At 39.1% G+C, this 24544-nt stretch overlaps 1 protein-coding gene across 2 annotated transcripts in view; it reads right to left on the reverse strand.

The window, feature by feature from the left end:
• The window catches only part of CCDC88A (coiled-coil domain containing 88A), a gene marked incomplete at its 3' end in the record, with an annotated part of 72091 nt that extends 50469 nt beyond the window's left edge, over positions 1–21622 (reverse strand). For both annotated transcript variants that reach the window (XM_084283583.1, XM_084283582.1), the window contains exons 1-3: positions 21508–21622; positions 21309–21409; positions 1976–2084 (exon numbers count right to left, since the gene is read on the reverse strand). In XM_084283583.1, the coding sequence (XP_084139709.1) occupies positions 1976–2084; positions 21309–21409; positions 21508–21570 (273 nt within the window). In that variant the 5' untranslated portion in view covers positions 21571–21622. The remainder of the gene's footprint in view (positions 1–1975; positions 2085–21308; positions 21410–21507) is intronic.
• Positions 21623–24544: the final 2922 nt, after the last annotated feature.

The following is a 24544-nucleotide window of genomic DNA, read 5'->3' on the forward strand; positions in this document are numbered from 1 at the left end:
GACAAAAATAGCATCTGAGAAAAAAAAAAGTTTCTATCTCAGAATAAAACATCAACCATAATAACAACCTTTTGTGCCAAATGGATTTACAGAGTGTATTCAAGACACACGCTACTCAGTGAATGTTGTCACCACACTATATAATTGGATTAAAAATATAGTAATAACAAACATGAATTTGAGACAGAAACAAAGAACTCTGCAACAGCTTCATCTGGAAGGGACAGTGTAGAAATATACAGGGTACTGAAATACACATTCCTTCTCATATAATATAAAATATGTTCTTTCTCACATGCATGTAAAGCATGCATATACTTTATCAAGAGCACAGAAACTTTTGCTTTTGCAATATTAGTGAAATCAAACTACAGCTGACAAAAAGGCTAAATATACAGAAGTACATAACACTACTGTAATAATTGTTTCTTTTCCTGCAGTTTTGATGCTGACGGTTTTTGTTTGATTTACTGACTTTTTTAAAGCAGAGATGTACAATGTACATTTAAAACATACACCTGTAGATTGTAATATTCTCTACTACAACTGTAACTGTGTTGTAAATTTCAATGTATGTTTCAATTTGTGTAATAACCCATTTCAGTTGTTTGTTTACATCCACACTGTACCACATCTGAGGACTGCTGGAGCAACATTCACGGGGCGCAGATAATCCTGTGCTTGACAATGCCCAGCAGTCCTTCCAGCTCAGTTTCCTCCGCAGATCCTTTCCACACTTCCCCCAACACCTGCAGAGCTGCCTGCTACTCTTAGACTAGGAGCCCTGCACAGTTGTCACCCACGCTGAAGTTACAGGGCTACCAAGCTTCCTCACCACCTTCCCAGGAGCTGTGTATGAGCATATGCCAATCCTTAAAGGGCAGGGGAAGCAGCATTTACCGATAAGCTTAATGCCCAAGCCAATGCCCTTGCAGGTTCTTGACAGACGAGTGTCACTAATCAAGGAAGCTGCTGGATGAGATCATGACAGGCAATCTCTGCAGGAATGAAATCCTGCCTGGCCTGCTCACAGCTGGACTAGCAAGGCTTTCTTTTTTATTTTTTTAAGTGTCACAGCTGGAGTAGCATACTTCTTTCTATCTTTCTTGTTGCCCCACCTTGCCCAGTTTCCTCTTCTTTAATCAACCAGCGAACAAAGACTTCTCAAAACTAATCTGCTAGTACAATCCTAATTGTAGGACAATCCTGTCCTACGGTAAGAGGCAAAGACTTGGGCAGTAAGTCCTTCTTGAGAACCAGACTTGTAGGGACTCAGAAACACAAATGCCACGCTTCCACAAAACCCAGCAAAGATCTCAAAATGAAGAATGGCCAGAAAGAAAAAAAAACAAAACAACAACAAAAAAAAAAAACAACACGTAAATTATTTCTAACAGAAAGGTTTGAAGCAACATGAAAAATCCTGAATCACGCAAAGATCAATTACCAAAAAGGAAGCAGTTGTGCATTATAGTGCTGCACTAGGACTGACTGATAATGTAAGGCCAAAGAAGCACCAGGAATGCTTTGTTTTCAAATAAAAACCATTCTTGTCATCACTGTATTTTCTGTTGCACCTGTTAAGCGAAACACTAAGATGTGTTTGAAAATGACCACCGTTAGGAAATGGACAAGCCTAGAAGTACAAGCCAGCAGCATGTATACCCACATACAGTAGCTGCCAAGAAAAGAATGAGGCGAAGTAGAAAATGCCCAGTGGTTGGCCACTGCAGGAAACGTCAGCTAGGAATTCTCACTGTACGATGGAGTTTTTAAGAACACAGTATGTGTGTTCATGTGAGGAAGTACAGGTTCTGCCATGATGCACTGTTAGAGGCAGATCAAAGGAGATCAAACCAACAAATCATTGGGGGTGTTTCAAAACGTTACTTTTATTACCTTAAAAGGTGTAACTGCAAAAAGTATACTTAGAAACAACTATAAGCAAAAGATACTAGAAGAAATAATTACTGACCTGATAGTAAGTTTTTATTTGCTTCACCAAAATAGACAAATTCTGAATCCTTAGTGATGTATCGTTGTTGACTTTTTTGTTTATCCTCTGATTAGCAGATTTTGGATTACTGCAAAAAAAATGAAAATAATGAAAAAATTAAACATACTGAAAATTATTCTTTAAACCTCTCTATTTAACAAATGAGATAGTTAATGTGTGAGCATAACAACTTCTTCTTCTAGTAATCACGCCATTTTGTCCACACAAGTAAGGAATAGTGGAAGTGACTGCAAAGGCAACGTATGTTCTGAAATGTGTTCTGAAACGAGTCAGGTTAGCACCCAAATGTGTTCAGGCTAATAATGTAATGTGTAATTGGGAGCACCCATCACAATTACAAGAGAATGTATATAAGATTTTTTTTTGGTCTGGACAGACACAGCTTTCCACTTCTCTACAAGCAGCCCCATCCCTGACAAATACAGAAAGCAGAACACAGCTGTAATGTAAATATTCCAGCACACGTTACAGACATCAGTAATCATTCTTGATGATGCAGACAATTATGAATAGCAGAATTTAGACTTGCTATATTAATGAATGTCTATACACTAACAAACTTTATGATGCTATTTTACTATCACAAGGCACAAAATCAGAATTAAGTTTTAACTTTTACAACGAGGAATATGAAATATATATATGAAATACACTGGTTTATCTCTGTTTCAGATAGGAAACTGATCCTTTTTTCCTTCAAAAAGTTGTGAGGATCTTAGGAAATGCAGATGAGTCACCTTTTTTCAACACCTCACAACATACCATGCTGTTAAGCACATACAACAGAGTGTAACAAACAGTCATTGTGATTTGTCAAGGAAAACAATGCAGAACCAGTGCAACTCCCCTGCAACACCCTGTAAAAGGCTTAGAGAATTGCTAGGAGATGGCCAACGTGAAGTTTCTTAACTTTCACAAAGATACCCACTCAATACAGTTGCACAATGCAGCTTACGATATTTAATGATATCATTGCATTGTTTAACGGTATTATTGCAAGATGAACGTGCAGCTAGCTGGAATACTGCACTTGAACAAGAAACTACCAACTTCTCACTGTCAAACTGGAGGCGCCCGCAAGGGCATGTGTCTGCTGGGTCTGGTTTTATTCAACATTGTCATTAATGACTTAGACAATGGAATACCAGAACTGCCATCGGCAAAAACCGGGAGGAACAAAAAAACAAAAACCTTCAAAGAACACTGTGACAATTGCGCATGATCCTGATGAAGTGCAAAAGTAGTCTGACAGCAATTTAACAAAATTCAATAACGTGTACAGGCAAAGGGTTATATTCAGGAATCAAGTGCAGAAAGAGGAGTAACTTGCAATAAAACAAATTATCTGAATAATGTAGTGAACAAAACCGAATACTAATGAAAAAGTTAAAGTTTTTTTAAATACAAGTGAGGTAATTATCCAATGCATAGTAGAGCTCATGCTACAATTTCTACAATTACACTTCAGGGAAGGTCCCTGTGCGTTTTCACAGGTGATCACCTGAGTACTGAGCAGCAAAGGGTGCTCATCACAGGCCTGCCCTCCATTCCTTGGGTGTCCTGTATTGCCAGAGACAGGTACGTCTGTATTTGGGAAATTGGAAGTGCCTACTGACACGTGTATCCTTCACACAGAGCAGTCCTGAAGAGCTCTTCTGGAGACAGAATGCAGCAGGTTAGAGGTCTGTGTGAATCGTCCTGGCAGGACACCTAGGACCTGTAGCCTGAAAGCCAGGTTCTACTGATGCAAACCGAAGGCCGTGCAGAGTACACCAGAAAAAAAATACTGTACATCATACAGAACAGATGTGTAGTTTATTTAAAGGAACTACATGTAACAGTCTACAAGACTAAGCCTGTAAGATCATCGATAGACACGGGGTCCATACAGACACTCAATTCAACTGTAGTATGTAAGTGTAAACAACCTCTCAAAAAGGGCTATTCCCCCTACTGCCCTGAAGATGACAGTATCATGAATTATTTCAATGCAGCTCACCACTTCAATTGGTAGTTTCATGTGTTCTTTGTACTAATACGTCTGCAGGCAAAATTTACATATTTTTCATATAAACTTAAGTTACCTTATTTGCCTTTTAATGTTTTCTTTGCCTTTTTTTTTTTTTAGCTGTTTATAATATTTGAAGTATATATATAATTTGCTGTTCCTTTGGTTTATTGCTATCAAAACTTCCTGATTTGTAAGCATGAATGGAAATACCATCAAAACACTGCTGCAAAGAGGGAGCTGGATCACATTTAAAACACACCTCTAACACAATCATTTTTAAACACAACAGCAGTCTGCACAGCATTTACTTCCTTGTATATACAAATAGGAATCTACAAAAATTAGGACAGATTTTTACAGGGGTAATTGCTTCATTCCTAAATGCTCATCATCATATTCCATAAAAGGCTATAAACAATTAAAGTATGCTACAGAATATATTATCCAAAATTATGCTAAGATGTCACATTGGATTTATTTGAGTCAACCTGTAGCTGTAAAAAACTAAGTGAGCTAAAAATGATTATGCCTTGTGGATGTGCAGAGCTGAACTCCTTTCTAAACTGAATTCATTCAGATTTGTTGAAATCAGAAAAGAAAATCCAGGATAAATCCTGCTGACCTGATGGCATACAGAGATCAACTGAAGTCTCTTACTTCAGCATTCATATCTCCAAAAGGCCGATTTGGGGCTTTAATCTTCACCTTTAATCTTAATGACTATCGGATTATCTACAGGCTTTCTCATCATCTTCATCTGCATTTCTACAGCTGTACATTTTATCTGAATCTCCTATTTACAGCATCCAAAACAAAGGGCACTAAAGTTCCCTGAATATCATCATAGTTGTTATTTTAGTACCAACATAAAAATAGTGTGCAACTGCACGAATTTAAATCATGCATGACATAAAACCTCAGGCTGTAGATTTTGTCATTTCAAAAGGCAGATCTTGGAAGAGCTAAAAATGTAGAATTTGCATAGTACTGCTGGTATGATGTTATTCAAACAATCTTTACACACTTTTAAGATAAATAAGTCATTTGTCTTAAAACAATCAAAGATATCTGTGTGGAGGAGGAAAAACATGAGCAATTAGAGTCCAAGATTTCTTAGGATACAAGCTCTTAGTTCCACGCCTGCGTCAACACTGCTATCTTCATGTTTTATCGTAAAATATTTCACTGCTGGTACTTGCATATACCAAAGATATGGCGCACGTGCTTTGTGCTTTATTGGATGATAAGAAAATACATTTTTGAAACCAGAAGTCATAACATAGGCAGAATCAGGAAAGAGAGTGTTGTTATACCCGTACCTTGCTCCTGAATACCAGCATTGCTCCTCACAGTACAGAAACGAGGAACTCACATCTCACACGAGATGCCCTATCAGACACTAATGGAACTGGAGCATTATTAGAATACCGTAGCTGACACCTCAACAGCGGTACTACAAGAAATCATTCCTATCTTTCATCTTTTCCATCTTGATCCTTGAAAATCCAACAGCATATAGATCAACTCTGACAAATTAAACATGAACAAAGATAATCAGGAATTCTGTGGCATTAGTCTGGTGTCAGCGTTAACACTGATGCATGTCAAAGGTTTTTTGAGTTGTTAACTCACAGACACTACTACTGAAAGCAATGTGACATTCCTTTACTTCCACCAAATTACCCCATATACCTCTCTCCCTCTCTCTGATGTGATTCACATCTTCAACTGTCAAGACCAACTCAATGGCTGATGCATGCCTTACATTTTACAGAAATTCCTGCTTTTTGATAAAAGGTGTACCACTTGGGGCGAAAATGTTTCATTTCTATTTCTTAAAATGGAGAGCATGTAACTCAGGGTGTGTGGAGGGGTCTTTCTGGGGTAGGACATGAATAGCAAGAAACGGTTTACTGAGGGGTTGTTTTTATTTTTTCTGGGGAAACTTGGGCCACATGTGCTCTGGGCTTGTATCTTTACTGCTGGAGAAAATTCACAGCTCAAGTATGTGATCCTCTGCTGGTGCATACAATCAACAATTGAAGTCCAAATGTCAACCTCAGGACAACGTGGTGCAACAAACAAATTCACGTCAATAATCTTCAGTTTTCTCAAAATATTGTGGCCCCAGTCCAAACAGAACCCCCAAAACCCAAGGATTCTTTAACATTTTAAAGCAAAACTCTCAAACACGTTATGGTAAAAAGAACATTTTCAGTAGCTCTAAAGATCAACCCCTTGCTTTTGAGGATGGATAAAATTATGTTACTTAAATACACTGAAATACTACCACTATTAACCTCTGCCAATCATTCCAAATTAAACGCATAGCCTCAACAACTCACTTAGCTAGCAGAAGTTTCAAAGTGTATTTCTTTGGTTGCTTTACCGTTTTGTAAAGATTGTCACATTAGGCCATTATTCTTCAAACAACAGAGCTAAGTGTTCTTCGACACTCTCACTCAATAAATGCTAGCAATGACTAGTATGTATGACTGCTACTGGGAAAAGGTTGTTTCAAACTCTACTTGGAATAAAATCCTGTCCTCATCACCTTACAGTCAAAATGAAACTTCGCCTCTGTATTGCAGTTGTCTTTCTAACCATAGTATGTAATTAAATTATTATATTTCAGTAACACAGAAATATTAATAGGCTACCCACTAAAATGACCTACACATTGAAACTTAGACATTGAAGTCAGAGGCTGCTTGGTAAGAGGAGAATCCTTCAGCATTTAAACTTACCAATGTTCCCTCACGTTCAATCACTGACTTTCATCTTTCAGATTCTGTTTGAACTGTCAATTTTGGACTTCAAAATACATTAAAGAGCCAAGAAGGGGCTTGACAGTTCACTTTTTGCATTGAACACCGTGACTGAAAGAACTGTGATGAGGTCCTTCAGCAGGAGCTCCATTATTTAAAAATTAAACCCAACTCCCTTCCCAACACTGATAACCACGACTCATTCTCTCAAAGCCTCCAACTCTAAAACTCAGTAGTCTCCCTGATCCACACAACAGTATTTTAGATAATCTTCATTTAGTCAATACAATCCATCTTCTCAGAAAGGCACTTGAAGTACTAACTCCTTAACTTGTTCTTCTCAAAGCAGAGGTAACGTAGTATGATATTAGCTGTTATGTTTTCCATTATATATTGCTGTTATAACGGTTCACTGTCAGATTGCTGCAAGCCAGAAATAGATACATAATGTTCCTACTAGCATTTTGAAATAACTAATGAGAAATACTAATAGAACATACAAATATTTTTCAAGCAGAGAGATAAAATTCTAAATTTTAATCTCTGAATTTGTATTGTTTTCAAAAGTATTCATTTTCAAATTTGTTTACAGCTTGTTGCAACTAATTTATTACAATTTCAGTCAGTTAATTATATCAGTGTTAAATACTTGCTATTACTAAAGAAAAAACTACATCAACTGATTTTTTTTTTTTTATTATTAATACTGAATAATTGTGCAATACCACTGAAATATGGTAAGACACGCTGTTGGGAATACAACAATATGCAAGGATGGAATTTTGAAAATAAATCAGTTCTAAAACTGACCTTTGTAAAAGATAGCTTTAAAAAACGTGTTTTTTTCTTTTTAAGAACATAAGATTCTTGCGGCTGCTGCGCTAGTTACACCGTACATATTTTTAAGGCAAGACATGCCTGGAACTCTGAATTGCTTCTTTTATTAGGTGGAGATACTAAACTGCTTCAGTGGCAAATAGCCTAGCAAAATAGGGCAAATCTGTATAGAAGTCAATAGGAAGCAGAGCAGTAAAAGATACCCTTAAGCAATTTTACATTTAAGAGCAACCTACTTATGACAAGATACATTAATTTCAATAGCAGTAAAAACAGACAAGAGCATCTATCCCAGTATCACATCAGTTGGGAACTACTGAATACAGAGAAAACTTGGGTGATTTTGAAGCATTACCAGTGCCATGAATTACAGATTGAGACCTCATATAATCAGGGATTATGTGTCTTTAATTTTTCATTGACCAAAATCTATTAGAAATGGGAATGTGATAGCTTAATGGCTTCATGCTTAAATCTATGCAGGCTGCAAACCAGTTGTGTCCTCTCTTGCCATCTGTTCCTTGACAGTGCTTAATCATTATGTCTAATATTGTAATGGACCCTAACTTTAAATATATCATTGAATATATTTGTTACATACAGTGAAACGCTGAAACAAGCACTTTGGAAAATATTCTACACAAGTGTACAGATCGAAGGGAAGTAAATATTGACTGCTACTCTATCCGAGTTACAGGGTACAGAAAGTAGCCCACTATTCACTTTTACACATAATTGTTGCTTGCCTAATAAAGTTATATTGTTGACAAAGTCCCTTTAGTTAGGATAATGAGGCTTGCTTTTGCTCCATGCCAAATATTTCAATAATTATTGATATATTGTTTTGGATAGATTTTAAATAATAAAGCAGGACTGCTATCAGCAAGAAAATAATAAGCATGTACAAACAGTGTTTCACAAAGGAATTTAGTCCAGCAGTGACCTTTTATTGTGAAAGTTAAGGTAAAATCTAGGACTTCACTGGAGAATAATTGATACTCTCATATTTGTTTTAAGCAGCACCAGACAAATCAGTACAACAAGGTGATGAAATTATCAGAAACACCTCTGCGTAGAACAAAAGGAGCACTGGCCTTCAATGTACAGCCTGACCAGTCTTTAAAATGGTTATAGTCAAAGGGTCGGTCCACAAGAGCCACAGTACCAAAGAATGGGGCAGATTCAGAAGCACGTTATTCAGTCGGTATCTGAAATGTTTAAACAGGCACTTTCTAGAAACATTGGTACAAGATGGCATACTTCAAACTCCTCCTGCATCCATCAGTATGATCAATTTTTGCTGCTGAAGAGAATTTCCAGGCTAAGCTTAACTAAAAGATTAAGAAAAAAAAAAAAAAAAAAAAAAACTCCTTTTCTATAGCTCTGGCACATGTTTAGCAGGATTTCTATATTCATGGAAATAACAAACAAACAAAAATGGTTGATACAGATTACTCCACCCAAGAATAATTCATGCCTCAGCCTGTGCCATAACTCAGACACTTCTTACTTGAAAAATAGATTAAAATAAATAGTATCTTCCCACCTGTTAGAGAGCATTATGCAAGCCATGCATGTGCTGAGGCTGCAATCTATTGACAATAGTGACAGTGCAGACGTGACAATGGCAAACAGAAAGCCACAGTGCAACTGGCTGAAGAGCCAGGGCACATACACTCTGGAGCTGCTCAGGTGTCCACTTTTGAATCTTGCTTAGGCGCTGGATCTTTGTGCACTTATGTCCTAATTTGCAATAAGTGAGCACATGTTCTCATTTATACTAACCACTCATTCTCCTTTGCCTTTCTAGTGCGCGTTTATGACAACCCACCTCTTGTAAAGCATCTGCATTTCTACCTTGAGACAACATTTCTCAAGCAGCAATCGGTGCACAGTTACATTTTCATACAGCTCCCAGAAAACCTGCTCCAACATCTGAAGATTATTACAAATGCTGAGATACCCTTTACCACAGCATGAGGTGCGTATCTCAGTTTAAGGATGCTTTGCTAACTCTGCACTTTGCAAAGTCTGACCATACACACCAAAAAAATCAACAGCTGTGTCAAAGTTTTTTTTGCCTCATGCTAACTTGAGTTTTATGATGCGGGTCTAACATCAAAAGCCTTTTGGCCCTTGCACAAACCCCATTTCCTAGGTACATGTCCAACACCATAAACTATTAGGAGGCTGAAGCCCCTATGCTTGCTTACTTCAAAAAACACAACCATCAACAAATCAGTTGGCTGGGGGGATCACGGGGAACAATTCTGCCAAGAACATACACAGGGAGTATTGAGCCTAGGTGGTCAGCTTCCCTGCTTGCAGCCTTTGCTCTGCAGCACCCACCCAGGCTGAATACTTGCAGGTAGCTGCACGGTGCCTATGCTCTGGCTGGTACTCACAGCAGAGGAGCCATGAGTAGCACTTTTATTTGCATGAAGAGGCATCCCCTCGCATCTCGATATTGCCAGGTTTACAAGTCAATGGAAGATGCACTACACTTGTGTGGCAACAAGCACTCCGTACTGTCTTCATTAAGACAATGTCACATCAAGACAATATGATATCATTCTGAACTGTCTTCAGTCTTCATCGAGAAACAATTAAGAAAGGCCAAAAGAACAGCTAAAGACACTAAGATAAGATGGGGAAAGAGGGCATCTACCCAGTTACACAGCAAGTTAACTCAGAGGAAGAAAGGATGGCCAGCCCTCTAATATTTTGGTCCTTTACTGAAGAACACGTAAGAAAAACAAACCTTAAGCCGAAGCAGTATCACTGTGTACCTGGGGATGAGTATAAAAGCTATTTACTTTAGCCAACATTCTTCAACTCAGTGACAAAAGTCAAGCTTTTTTTGAAAAAAAAAAAAAAAAAAAAAAAAAAAAAAAAAAAAAAAAGAAGTATGAAGTAGAATCCCACTCAATCAATGTCTGTTCTGGTATTTGGTGTGCTTGAAAAAGTCACTCACAGAAAAAAGAAAAAAAAAAAAGAAAGCAAGTGGACTTATGCAAGTCTTATGTAAAATACTGGGTTTTGTATCCCTGCCCTTTCCATTAATAAGACAGGCACATGGGTGAACAAGGTAGAGGTGAAAAAGAGGAAATAAAACAGTTCACTTACTAAATACACACTTGCATAGCTGAATTAACATCTCCCCCAAATCATTTCTTAGCTTACAAAGCCAACAGCTGTCTTTATCATCACAAAATACAAAACAACTTTAGTACAGTTGTTTCAACTTGACCATGAGATATACTCTTTTCTTACCACACTGAAAGGTACTATGTTTAAAAAGAGAAAACAGCAGCTTTCAGCCAACAATGCAGAACAGTGCACCTAATTAGCAGGGTGAGCACCCCACCATAATCAATGGGACCACAGAGCAGATTGGGACCTGCCTGTGCTCCTCAGCCAACAAAAGGTAAGCTGGCTTCCTCCACATTAAAACGTTGCACTGACAGAAAGGAAAATCTCCACAGTTCAGAGCATCCCAGAAGGCTTAATATTGTCACAAAAAAAAGAAGCACTCCTGGGTATTAAATAGAAAAACTTGACAGACGAAACATTGTTCAAGCAATCAGATGAGACCAAGACAGCCAACAACCACAGGTCTCACAGTCAGACGTCACCTTAAGAAAGAAACAGAAAATCCACAGGTCTGTCTCTCTCTCTAAATTCCTGCCAAAGCAGTTTGCCAACAACTCACCATTTACCTTCCCATTGCTGACAGCCCACCAGTCTACAAGAGACAAATAAATCTGGGAGAAATGTACAAAAAAAAAAAAAAAAAAGCTACCTAAAATTAAAAATATGTTCCTATGCAAACAGAGTAACACTCACGTTTCCACCTACATTTGCAGACACTTTTTCTGAAATACAAGAGCTTTCAAATCCTCTAGAGCAGCTTATATCACAATGACTAAAGTTTTTCTTTTCCGTGATCTTTAGAAGTCATTTCACTGGCCTTCACACACGTACAAGCCACAGCTAAAAGCTACTGCTTACGAAACATTGACAAATACTGAGCTAAATCCTTTATCAAACACCTGGGATTCTGAACAGGAACATAAGCAAATATTGTTTGAAAAGGTAGTAAACCATACAACTTCTCCCTAGCTTCATCTTACAAAACCCACTGTGACTACAGTTTTACTAGACTGCTCTAGTACTTGCACCGAACTACTTTCCAAACTAAACTAACCCAAAAAGGCAGCACAGGCAGCAAGAGCAGACAGACCTCTAAGAAGCAGCAAGGATGGAGATGGACACACCTGTGAAACAAATATCTGAGGATAATGAAGACTCAAGTCTTGCTTTCTGCTTTTGAGAACTGTGTATTTTTTTGCCCTCTACAGGTCAACAATTTTTACTTCCTCTCAAATGAGTTCAAACTTTAAGATCTGTTTGATCTGATACGAATGAACAGCGTAACCAAACTACTTGACTTTGTGATTAAACTCTCAACGTAACTGACCATTAGAACATTGCCAATGTTCACCCCCACAATAACCCGATGACAGCATCAAGATTAGCTGTGCATAAGCATGCGCTCACAGATCTGGATCACAAGATGCAGCATGACTTGATACCAACCGTCAGAGGACATTAAAGTGAGAAAATATTTTTACAACCTACCTTGGAAAGAAAAGCAAAAAACAATGCTTGTAGCAAATGATCTTTGTGGACCTAATAGACTTTCTACAATTTAAAATATTACTGTAAGAGAAAATAACTTATGTAGGATTCATAAGCAATACACACATATCCTAGTCTTCTTTATCTGAAGCTAAAAAAAACCTCTTAAGAGATTTATGTGTATCAAATTTGTATATAGTAGCTTTCCTCTTCTACCCCAACCAGCTTCCAACACCACAGTAGTATATACCTTGCTTTATTTGATAACAACATCATTATCAACATTAATTTCTCCTTTGGAAGACTTAGAAAAATGCTCATTTTACTTTGAATTTTGCTGAAGCTATAAATTCTCAAAAACAATTATTCAGTACCTCAAAATAGTCTGACCACAGGCTAACATCTCAGCACCGTGAGTATTTAACAAACGCAAGAAATGCTGATGTGAAATCAGCCTAGTGAGCTGACACCAAAGCTACCTGAATACTGCAGTCTTAGTGACTAAAAAGTTCGTAAATTGTGAAGATAGTGCCACACAAAATTCAGTTAAATATTTTCACTTATAACAATATGACTTGGCTCTAGAATTCCCTTTATTATGACAAAGTACAATAAACCTTTCATAAGTAAAGTATTAACAATTAAATATACATATGTGAAGAATGTAGACCTTTAATTGGCATAAACAACTCTGTTTTGGATAAACATCCAAACATACCTATCCTGAAGTAGAATCTTGGCCCAGATCTTCTGCAAAACTTTAGTTGGTTTTAGTAGGGTAAACATTTAATCCAATGTATGCATCTAGATTATACAGAATTAAGTAAAAAAGAACAAAGTGCAGTTCCACATTCTGCCAAAGAAATTGGAACATAGGATATTTGTTTTGTCCTATTTTCCTCTCAAAAAAAAAATATGGAAGACTATTTCCAAGTAATACAAGATCTTCACCTTTTCCCACAGTGACGTTCAGGCTGCCAACTGACACACCTGAGCCCTTTGTACAGAATATTCCAAGATGAATTTGTACACAAGGCTCTTGGATGTAAGGGCATTTCCAAAGAAGTAAGTTACATTTGCTGTAAAGATTTTTTCCATGTCAGCAATCTCACTGCTTCAGCTGACTAACTGAAACGTGCTGCAAATTTTCAGTGCACATCAATAAATGTACAACCCCCCTACCAATTTAGATAAAAATAGAGCGGTACACCAAGGACCTTACCCCTGTTAACCACCCAAATCTACAAGCTCAGCATACATATAAGGGCCTGTAAAAGAGGTGCATTCTTTTCATCTTAGCATATTAATATTAATATCCTTGCTAAGAAGCGAATCAGCACTAAGCATAACATTTGTCTACATTTTTATCACATATCAGCTAGCATGTGTATTTTTTTTAATTATTATTATTTTTTTTTTTATCTGGCACACACAATACTCTATATATACAGTAAGTATCTTCCCAAGCTACCAGGAAATTACACCAGACATTTTTTTGCTCAAGGGTTCACTTAAGAAAAACAAAGATACCGCACAAACAAAAACTAGAGCAAATTTCTCCCTGCAGCTTAAAATACGATAAGATTCTGTAAGAAACCTAAGTGGATTCTGTCGCCCAGTACTATAGAAAAAGAAGCACATTTCTGAGCATATCCAAATGCACAACACAGATTCAGAGATTCAGTGAAGAGCAAGAAACAATACAAGCTACTTATGGGTTCATCCCTTGCTATTTCCCAATCCAGAAATACATCAGAAAACTTTTGCTTTTTCTTCAGAGCCAATGGGAAAGCAGACTAATGGAGTTTAGGTCAAGCAGTAGCCTTGCTTTCAATTCAACGCCTTAACACCAATTACTCCAATGAAACCAAGGGGGAGCATTTTGTAAACACTGCTTAGTAACAACCGCCTAAGCAGCATGCAAATTCAGGCCATGCCTCTTTGCAGCATCTTAAGGTATAAATATAGAACTCTTTAAAACAAACAAACAGAGGCTTCCACATAGCTATTACCGAATAATCTCTGACCACTGAAGTCATGTGCTCTAACAAAGCAGCGTTCTGAAAAAATGTCTTGATCCCCAAATAATTACTACATAGGGAAAAGTGGTACAGTAAGACACAGCAGGCAAAAAACTTGTACTTAGTTTAGGAAAAAAAAGAGCAGGAAACAAAAAATAAGAGGAATATATGAAAGAACACAAAGCTAAAAAAAAAAAAAAACAAAAAAAACTCTCCCTAACACAAGAAACAAATGAGGGAAGTCTAGAAGTAAGCTTCTCAAATTTAGCATAGGATTAGGATGTGCTTGATTTAGCAACCAATTTGTCAGTTAGCTAGATTAGTTTTCAGAAGAAAGATTGGAGCACAGAGCTGCTCCTCAAGGGCTTGCGGTGCACAGATCCCAAACAAGCCATGGAACCAAAAGCAACGCAGCCTTGCCAGGGAAAGACGGCAGCTGATCAGCCCAGGTAAGACATTTCTAGCTAACCTAAAACTTTGGGATTTATTGCTGCTATACTACCATCAAATGCAGCAACACCGTAGGGCAGTTCAACGTGTCGTGGCAACCTGGGCAAACTGAACTTTCTGGTACAAACACTCGAACAAAACAAGCTGTGTATTGCCTTTCCTTACAACACAGGGAGCAACAACAGTGGCAGCAAAGAAGAGATAAAAAGCAAAGTCAGCCCAGCAACCAGAAATACTTCAGGCAGCCACAGCTGGAAGCAGGAAGTTCACACAGCTCAGTGGTGGCTGCCGCTACAGGTGAACAATGCCTCCATGAGCCACCTGGCCAACAACCCAGAACCACTGAACCACTGCTGCCAGTGCTGACATGAAGATGCCTTCCTCTGGCACGAAGACAATTCACTGCATGATCCTGTGACTTCGAGCTAAAGCCAACTCCACCTCGTGCAAGGACAGTTCTACCCAGCAGTGCCACACTGCGCTCCGTGCCTGCACCCTCTCCGTTAGCTCGCTTGGCATCTCTGCTCTGAAGCCTTCACAAAACAGCTTTAACTGAACTATGTTACAGAAGGAGACAGTGTGTCAGCATACTCTTACTTACCTTTCCGGCAATAAATGAGATAAAATATACACCCAGAAAGCTCTTACTAACTTAGTAACATAATTTTTGTACAGTGCTTTGAAACAACATGCAGAACGTGAGTGAAATGAGAAGTACTCTCAAAGTACAACTGGAAAGCCACGGTGAATATAAGCTGTTTTACTGCCAGAACGTTTTCAATGCTGAAACAAGTTATTCTGATCCTAGATGTTTCAAGTGAGAATGCTATTTACAAAACACATAGACAGACTCAGCTTTTATCCCCCAGCCTCAGCTACTGGCGAGGCTAAGAATGGGGTAAGAAGTCCAACACGAAAAGAAATAAGGAGCCATAATCAAAGAACAGCACTGAAGACAACCCATGAGGAAGAGAGCAGAGAAGCAGACACATACATGCAGACAAAGATTAGACCAATTGCTTCCTAAGCTTCAAAATACTGCAAATAACAAGAGCAAACCACTGCACAAAAATTGGAGGAGACAGGATGAAGGGAAGTGGACCTGAAGTGTGGAAAAGGATACAAACAAATTAAGAACCTGTAAAACAGAGACATTATCAAAGGTTAAGCACTTAAAGGATTCCACATCCAATCCATACTTTTTCTCCCCTTTACCTATCAAAAGCCCAGGCACCACAGAAGCACAGGTATCAGCCCACGTTCACTTCATTCACACAATTCAAAGCTCACTGCTGGCAGGTATTTAAGTCTAAAATTAACCATCATTACACTATAAAAACCTTCCATTTTTCAGTAATCTAAAGACTTCAATTCCAACAATCTTAACCATGGTGCACATTCTATCAAAGCATTTACTGAACAATTTGCTTCTCTACAAAAGCCCCAAGTGTTATAGATTCTGATTTCCTTACGACATATTTTGGGCCCTACCTCTAAGCCTACCAAGAGCCACTGTTAAGAGCAAAAGCTCTCACAAATGCCAGTGACATCTATCTGCATCTGTGGAAGCCTGACAGAGCAAATCTCAAAACGTGAATCAAACCCATTCACTTGAAGAAAGCAAGAACGGTACAGACTTGTTAGTATTTAACATTTTTCTAAAACATCGTATGCTTGCATTTTTGCTGCCAAACTCACCAATTTAATTTTCCCTAAAATGTTTTCCACCTCCCTGCCCAGCCAGAGCCTGCTGAAGCTGCTTCTTCCTCTTTGGTCTTCACAAGAAAGAGTTAATTGGCTTGAAGTGCACGTTCCTGCACTCTTTCACAGAGCCAGGCAGCTGGCTGAAGCACTAGAGATGGAGGCCAGTTCTCAGCAAAAGATATAGGCAAGCCAGAGCTATGGGCTGGCAAGCTCAACTGTTTGGAAAAAAAAAAAAAAAAAAGCACAACTAAAGACTGAGAGCTCAGAAAAAGAATCAATGAAGCAGTCTACACATTCAAGGCACACACCACCAGAGCAGTGGAAGAAAACTGTCAGTCGGTCCACCTGGAAAATTCGATGGGTGTGGAAAGCCTGCAAGGGGATCCAGTCACTGAAAAACGGGGTCTGAACAGTAAAATGGAGGAAGACAGGAGAAAAATAAAACACTTCATCCTTTGATGTAGTTTTCAACATTTTTTGATGCAATGACTAGTATAGGTAGCATCAATGAATATATAGTCAATTGAGACAGCTATGAATGGAACATGGAGAAGAAAGCAGACAGGTCTCTAGGCAGTGAATCAAATCAACTCAAATCCAGTTTGGTTCTACACATTACCCATTCTGCACATGGTATTTGTCCAATAGTTGCTTTGAAACATTCATTTCCACCAACACAAAGTACAGTAAAATAAAACCATTGAAACTCAAGCACACTTCCAAGTCTTCATTACATAACCAAATATTAATTGTGGTGCTAAATGTAATAAAAGTCCCAATCCTCTAATTACTTGCAGCTGGGCACTTTTATTCAAAGGAACTGGTAAGACCCTTGTCAGTTTGGGAACCACAGTTTGTACAAGACTTCTATGGAACTCATGCATTTCTCACATAATCCTGTTAAAAACTCAGTTAACTATCAGAGAACAAGCCCTATCAGAAATGAAAACAATGAATACTCAGAAAATTAGATATATATATATATATATTTTTTTTTAAGAACAGCTTTGTCTTCCTGGATCAGAGGAGCATATATATAAAGAGAATAGTATTAAGACCAAAAAAATAAGATCTTGTTAGTCAGATTCTGGAAAAGCATCTCCAGGACAACTAAGTATTACTTTACTGCGATTGCACCCAGACATGCAACAGGTGACTAATCTGGGGAACTATAGTGGTTTTAGTAGCATACACAATAAACATTATTCAAGTACCTGGGTATTTTGTAATATTAGAAGCATTTTGATATAGCATTTTGAAGTATAGTAAAGGCATAAAGCAGTCTCAGTGTGCTCCTCCATTTCTCTGCTGTATCAGAACCCCATTACAGTGATCTGGCTCCTGATTTCTTCCCAAAAAGCCTAACTCCTTTCTGTATCAAAGAATACGAGAATGAAGGCTCAGATTTAGAAAGACAGATGGGTTTCTATCCATGTATCAGATACCTACCTTCTGCTAGGATCAGTCAGTAACTGAACACTTCTGAAGAACTGGACTTAAATTTGAACAGGAAATGAGAGACATTCCCTAGAGTTAGGAGCTAATATTCAAAGATTGGAACTACCCTTAATTAAAAAAAAAATAAAAAAAAGAAAAAAAAGAAAAACAGAAAACGAACAAAGAAAAGCACATGCCCTTTAGCATCTCCAGTAAAGGAAGAGTTCTTCAGACCAAATCAGAAACCAAAAGGAATCTGCAATTTTCATGTATACTAAAACATCCAATAAGTCAACAACAAAAGACATACAGGGAATGTGCTAAGTTAGTTTTCCCCTTTCTGATGTATTATGTACTAATAAAGTTAATCCTGATTTAAAGAATCACCTATCCCAGTACCACTACCCTGCAACCACTCCAGCACTGGCATCTATTTCCTTGGTCTGAACCCTTACAATTGTTGAAAACACATTTGGTCTAGACAAGTACAAGGAAAATAAATGCCATACTAACAAACTGTCACTTGTAGCTGATGGAAGGCATGATTAACTCTTTTTAAACAGAACAAAAAAAATCTCTAAGTAATGAAATCACTGTTTTGATTGTATAATTTTAAAAAACATACCTAATCCAATATTAACACTCACAGTTCTATGACACTTTCGCTTTTTCCAATATTTGGCAGAAATAAAATATGTATTGAAGTATAAGGACAGCGGGACCACAACACTCCTAACAGCCTCCACTTGCTCATGCTTTTAACTCCCTTTAAAGCATCCAATGCTGCAAGGGCTTTCCAAGCATAGGAACCAACCTACAACAGCAACACAAGTTCTTCCTGACAGATGCTCACTAACAGTTATCCTCACATCAAAACATTAGCATCCTCATGTTTCTCAAAAGTAACGGAAATAATAAGCACCATACAACACAACACTCATAAAAAGTAACTTCCACATATTTATTTCTACACATGACACTCCTGGTGACTTCTGCAAGAGCAACACTTTATTCCTCTAGAATGTCTATGTGTGCCATAGCTCCTAACTACAGATCTCTTGTTCTAATGTGAAGTAAGTCACTGAAACCTTAAAAAAAAAAAAAAAAAAAAAAAGAAATATTTTGCTTTTGAAGTCACATGATACGTTTTCTGCCACATTTCCTCAACATATGTTGGTTAAGACTGAAAGAAAAAAAGAGAAATACTAATAAAATGGAAAATACTGAACATTTGCAATATTAATGATTAGTTGAAGATGAATCTTTCAGAAGTTTTTACAAATGAAGATACATTTTTAACATGTGGCTCTTCAAAGTGAATGGGACTGGAAGTTAACACAGGTTTCCATTGTGACTTCACCAGAGTGTCTGCAAAACATGACACACTTTTTCCTCTTTCAATCCTGGCAAACCAAACCAAAACAAACAACCCCCCTAAAATACAAATACAGTTCTAGAAGCTTCAGCTCTATGTAGAAATCAATCATAACACATTTCAACGCCCTCCAACAATGCATTTAAAAATGCACCTTCCAGTATAGTTGCATGTTTATAAAATGCATTTTGTTTGTTTGACAGTCCTTTTACATGCATCCCTAATTTAAGGCAGTTTGTAATGGTTCTGATTACAGAACTACTTTAGATTTAGATTTCCCCTATGTAAACAACAACAACCAGAAACACAGACACACAACTCCTCCCAAGTAAACTACAGTCATCAGAGTGTGTTGTCAAAGATGCACAAAACCAAATTCAATGCAGAGTGCCTCAAGTGTGGGAATGTTTCTGCTCTACAGCTTTCCATTCTACATACATATAATACCACATATATATGAACCAGATTATACATTCTTAACATGGTAAAAAATTGCTGAGAAAGCTTAATTTCAAGATTATATTCCTCAAAATCACCTTATCCCAGTACTAAATTTGCCTTCAGCTTTCAGCTCTCATGCATCTTTACTGAACAGAAGCTCTGCAAGCTCAATGCACGGTCATAATTTAATTTATATATAATCCAAGAAAAAGTAACTTGTAGCATAAAAATAGAATGCTTCAGTGAATGTATCACTTACAATTCTTAATTATAATGTGCTGGAAATACAATCCAGTTCCAGTAATTTTTTTTTCTGAAAGTTTGATTCCACCACCATGTTTTCAGATATCATAGAAGTCAGTACTTGGAATTTTAGCTGCACAGAAGTAGGTGACAAAGAAAACACTGCTTTCAAAAGAATGAGAATTCAAAATTATATGTGGTTGAGTTGATTTTTTTTTGCACAGATTAGTTATGCAATTTGAATACCACCAGCAAAAGCTTTTAAAGTACTTAATATGAGTAAAAACTGTAACTGGAGTAAAAGGATGCCCATCAATGAGCAGTGTTTTGATGAACAGCTGTCACCACAAGCTGCTCATGCACAGTTGTATCTATCTAGTCACCCATAAGCCTGCATTTTTTCATACCTATGCAAGCAAAAGATGTATTTCTGTGTAAAAACTAAAATATTAAAAAAAAAAAAAAAGATTTTTTTCCACTACTAGTATTTCTATAATGATATCACCATACACTTCACAAAAGCATTACAGTCTAGCATTATAGTTTTGACTGGAATATCACCCACTACTATGATTAACCAAAAAAAAAAAAAACAAAAAAAACCAACAACTATAATCAGAACACATGGTTGTGTATTCCAACGTTTCTCTGACTGGAACTTTTTGATCTCTGTGTCTTCTAAATAGCAAACTATGCACTTCCTGATCTGGGTGATTTTATACCACCATACTTATACGGATTTTCTTTAGCAGTGTTCAACTGACAACTTAAAAAACTATGTAAGGTGTTTCTTCTGTGGTTCACAGTAAGAAAACATTCTACACTCTCAAAGTTTCAGCTTTACTGCGCAACTGCTACCTACTCAAATTTTGAACTGTAAAGCAGAAAGAGTTAAAGGACAATCCATTTGCTTAGTAAACAACATTATTCATTGCATGGAAGTTGTATGTCACAAACTAAGATATACATTAGAATTTTATTAGCCAAACAGATTTATTAAAATCTTATGATCATGACTTGCTGTAGAATGAACCTTTATGCTTCTCAGAGGAAATCTGAGAAACAATTTAAAAGGATCCAATTTTCCAGTAAGTTCTAGATATCATGATTCAGCCTGTATTGCACTCTACATCCTGGAAATACATCACTCTGACATTAAACTGTGCTGTGAGCAGATGAATGTTTGCTGTGCTCTGAAGTATCCTTGTAACTGACCACATGACTACGTAAAGTATAAAAGAAAGAAGTTATTTACTAACATCATTTCTGAAGAAAGAAGCAGCTTTCATAAGAAAGCAAAACACACACGAGAAACGAGACAACAGCAAAAACTAAGCCCAATGCCCAAGTTGCACACACTTACATTTGCAGCATGACTTCATTCAGGAACACGCCATCCACTAGCGCCACATATTCCTCCAGGTTGGTCCCGTTTCTTCCAGCTAACGGTCCAAACGTCTTAACCTAAAATACAACCACCATCACCATGACACCAACTCCACCTTATTCTCAAACGATCAGCGAATAAACGAATAACGTGCGAGAGAAAGATGAACGCTTACCCAGGTGACAAGAGGGCTAGACATGAACTGCTCCAAGAGGGGTGTGAATATTTCGTTCTCCATTTTACAGAGGAGAGGCTAACATCAACGTAGCTCCTCTGCCGCAGAAAACGAGAAGTCCTTCGCTGTGGCAACTCTTAAGGCGCTGGGAGGATTTAGCTGGAGTCGGCGAGCCCCATTTTCACAAAGCGACGCAACACCAGCAAGAAAGTCGATGCTCTGGCAGCTGGGGTTTATCTTCCTCTTCTGAAGAAACAACGGGTTTGGCCGCCCATCTACGCGGATCTCAGCCCCGCTATCCGTGCCTCTCCCCTCTGCGTGCCGGGGAGGCGGGAGGCAGGCAGGGAAGAAAGGAGGGAGGCTGCCTGGCTACCGGGATTCTGCATCAGACAAAAAAAAAAAGGGGGAAGGAAGGAAGGAAGGAAAAAATCAGCCAGAGCGGCAAACAGCTCCTCACAGCGAGGCTGCAGCGGGGCTGTGCGCGCCCCCCGAGCCCCCCGCCCTGCTGAGCCGCCCCCTGCCCCCCTTCCCTTCCCTTCCCCGACCCCCTCCCCTCTCTAACCCCATCCCTTCCCCGACCCCTCCCCTTCTCCGACCCCTTCCCTCCTCCACCAAATCGCACCGCGGGGCCGGCGGCGGGACAGGCACCCGCCGCCTCGCCCTTCCCCCGGCAGCGCCCCCCGCTAACGGCCACCTCGCCTCAGCCTGCCCCGAGCCGCAGCACCGCCCCCCCCTCCGCTACCCTCCGGGCGGCTGCAGCCCGCGGATCCCTCCGCCCGGCCACCCCGCGGATCCTTCCGCCAGCGCGCTCTCTTCCTCTTCCCCCCCCCCCCCCCCCACCTCTACTCAGCGCGGGGCGGGGCCGCGGGGGAGTCGCCGCTGCAGCGGGGCTCGTGCCCGGCGCGCGCTCCCGGCCGTTGCGGAGGGGCGCGAGCGGGCCCAACGGCTGCGCCGCCTCAGCTGGGCTGGGGGCGGCTGAGGGGGGGGGAGCCCCCGGGAGCAGCCCCCGGGGCTCCTCTGGGAAAAAGGCGGCCGCGGGGAAATAACGGGGAGTTGGGGGATAGAAGGGAAGTAAAAGGGGAGTCGCAGAGGGCTTTGAGGGGGAAAATGGGGGCTGGGGCGCTCGCTCCGCAGCCCCGCCACACGGGGAGGCGAGGCGAGGCGAGGCTTTCTCTCAGAGGTGAAGCCCAGACACACCCACGCTAGCACAAAATGCCGCTTTCTGGAGGGCCTTAGCGCAGGGAGGGGGGTGCGACCTGGTAGCAGGAAGGCGAAGGATGACAGGCAACGCGCTCGGCTGGGCTATTGTCCTCCAGCCAGCTCCTGCCACTTGCGCGTTTCTACCCGCGAGGGCTGCAGTAACGCGCGGGGCCGTGTCTGGGGCGTGGGCTATGCAGATTATTGACAAAGCATCTCAAATTCTTAAATCCAGTTTCTCTTCCGTGTAATATTTTTCCAAATACCTTTAGTTTTACACACGCACTAAAGAGCACAAAGCAATGCAGTCAGGTGCTGAAATGAAGTCTTTGGAAAAAAACACATCATAGCAATAGCCACAGATTAGGTTTTCTAACCCAAATACTGGAGGTAGTATTTGTCCTAATTGTCCAAGGTTAGAGAAAGTCCCCTTTGTGACCTTTTCCCCATAGATGAAACTGAGGAGGAAGTTTAAGTAAAAGTAGAAAAAAATATGTACCTTGAAATATTAGTATGTAATTCTATTCCAGGGGTGATTTTTTAAAATAATGGAGTTGAATGATTTACATATTCTAAATAATAATCATTTGCTGTTTTGTTTTGTTTTTTTTTCCCAAAGCAAGGTCTTTGGAGTGAATGTTACAGTCCTCCTGTAAAACAAAGGTAAAAGTGCAAGGAAAAATCTGTGGTTTTGGAGCAGAATAATAATCCGGTGATCCATGGGTGAAATAACTGCCAATAAACTACTAGTCCTTAAAGACAGCTACAAAAGCATTTTTATAAAAGCCTGAATAACCAACCGATAGTTTCCCTGTATCTGGCAACAGTCCGTAATATGCAACTGTGCGTTCAATACTATGGAACTTCCCTGGCCCATCAGTTTGTTTCTTGTGGCTCTAAAAAGGCAATAATGATTGTGGTGTAAAGTAGTTGCTAGGAATTAAAGACTGGCTAGAATAAGTTGATAGCCAATGTAATAGTCACATGCAAATAATGCCAGCTCGTTAATGAATTCCTGAAAAATATTTTATACTGAGTTAGCATCATATTGAGATAAAGATTTGATTAAACATTTGTAGGTCTTTTTACTTGCATCCACACAATCCAGTTTGTGTGCATTCTCAGCATTTCTATTGGTCACTATTCCTTCAATCAGACTATTTGGATAAATATTGTGTAATGTTTTCATGAAATATTTTGTAAGCTGGTTTGTCTCAGATGATTGTCACTTCCTCATAAAGAACCTGAAATTAACACAAGAAAAAATTCATAAAAGGTTCCCAGAAACAGTCCTGATCCTTATCATTTTTTCCTCATTTTAGACTAACTGCACTAAAAGTGTGTGGAGGAGCTTTATAGTTTCTGCAGCTTATGTTTTGTCAAGCCAAATGTAAGATTATTTACCTCTTTTTCAGGTGTATACTGCAATCAGAATGAATTGCCAAAAGGAATATATTTTACTATATTATACTATTACTAAATGGTAATAGCTACAGGGAACTGAACAAGCTAGCAGTTCTTTGGTTGCCTTTAATTACTGTTCATCACCTATGCACCTAACTGTGAGTACCAGCAGGGACATGGATCATACCTACTGGCCTAGCCAGGCCTGACCAATTGCAGCTCTCCTGGACCAGCTCACTTATTTGCTGAAGCTCAGCTGCCATGGTGCAAGCTGGTTATTTAAAATGCAACCATCTAAGAGGGGTGAGACTATTTGTCATAGGACAGGAAGCTGGTGTTGAACCTGTGTTTGTTTGCCTTTTTTTTTTTTTTTTTAGACCACGCTTTAATTGAGATTATTTTAGTTTCCCTTTTGAGTTTTCTGAGCCCAAGTTGA

Source organism: Netta rufina (genome assembly GCF_964035555.1).
Source record: "Netta rufina genome assembly, chromosome: 3".
In the NCBI taxonomy this organism is placed as follows: Eukaryota; Metazoa; Chordata; class Aves; order Anseriformes; family Anatidae; genus Netta; species Netta rufina.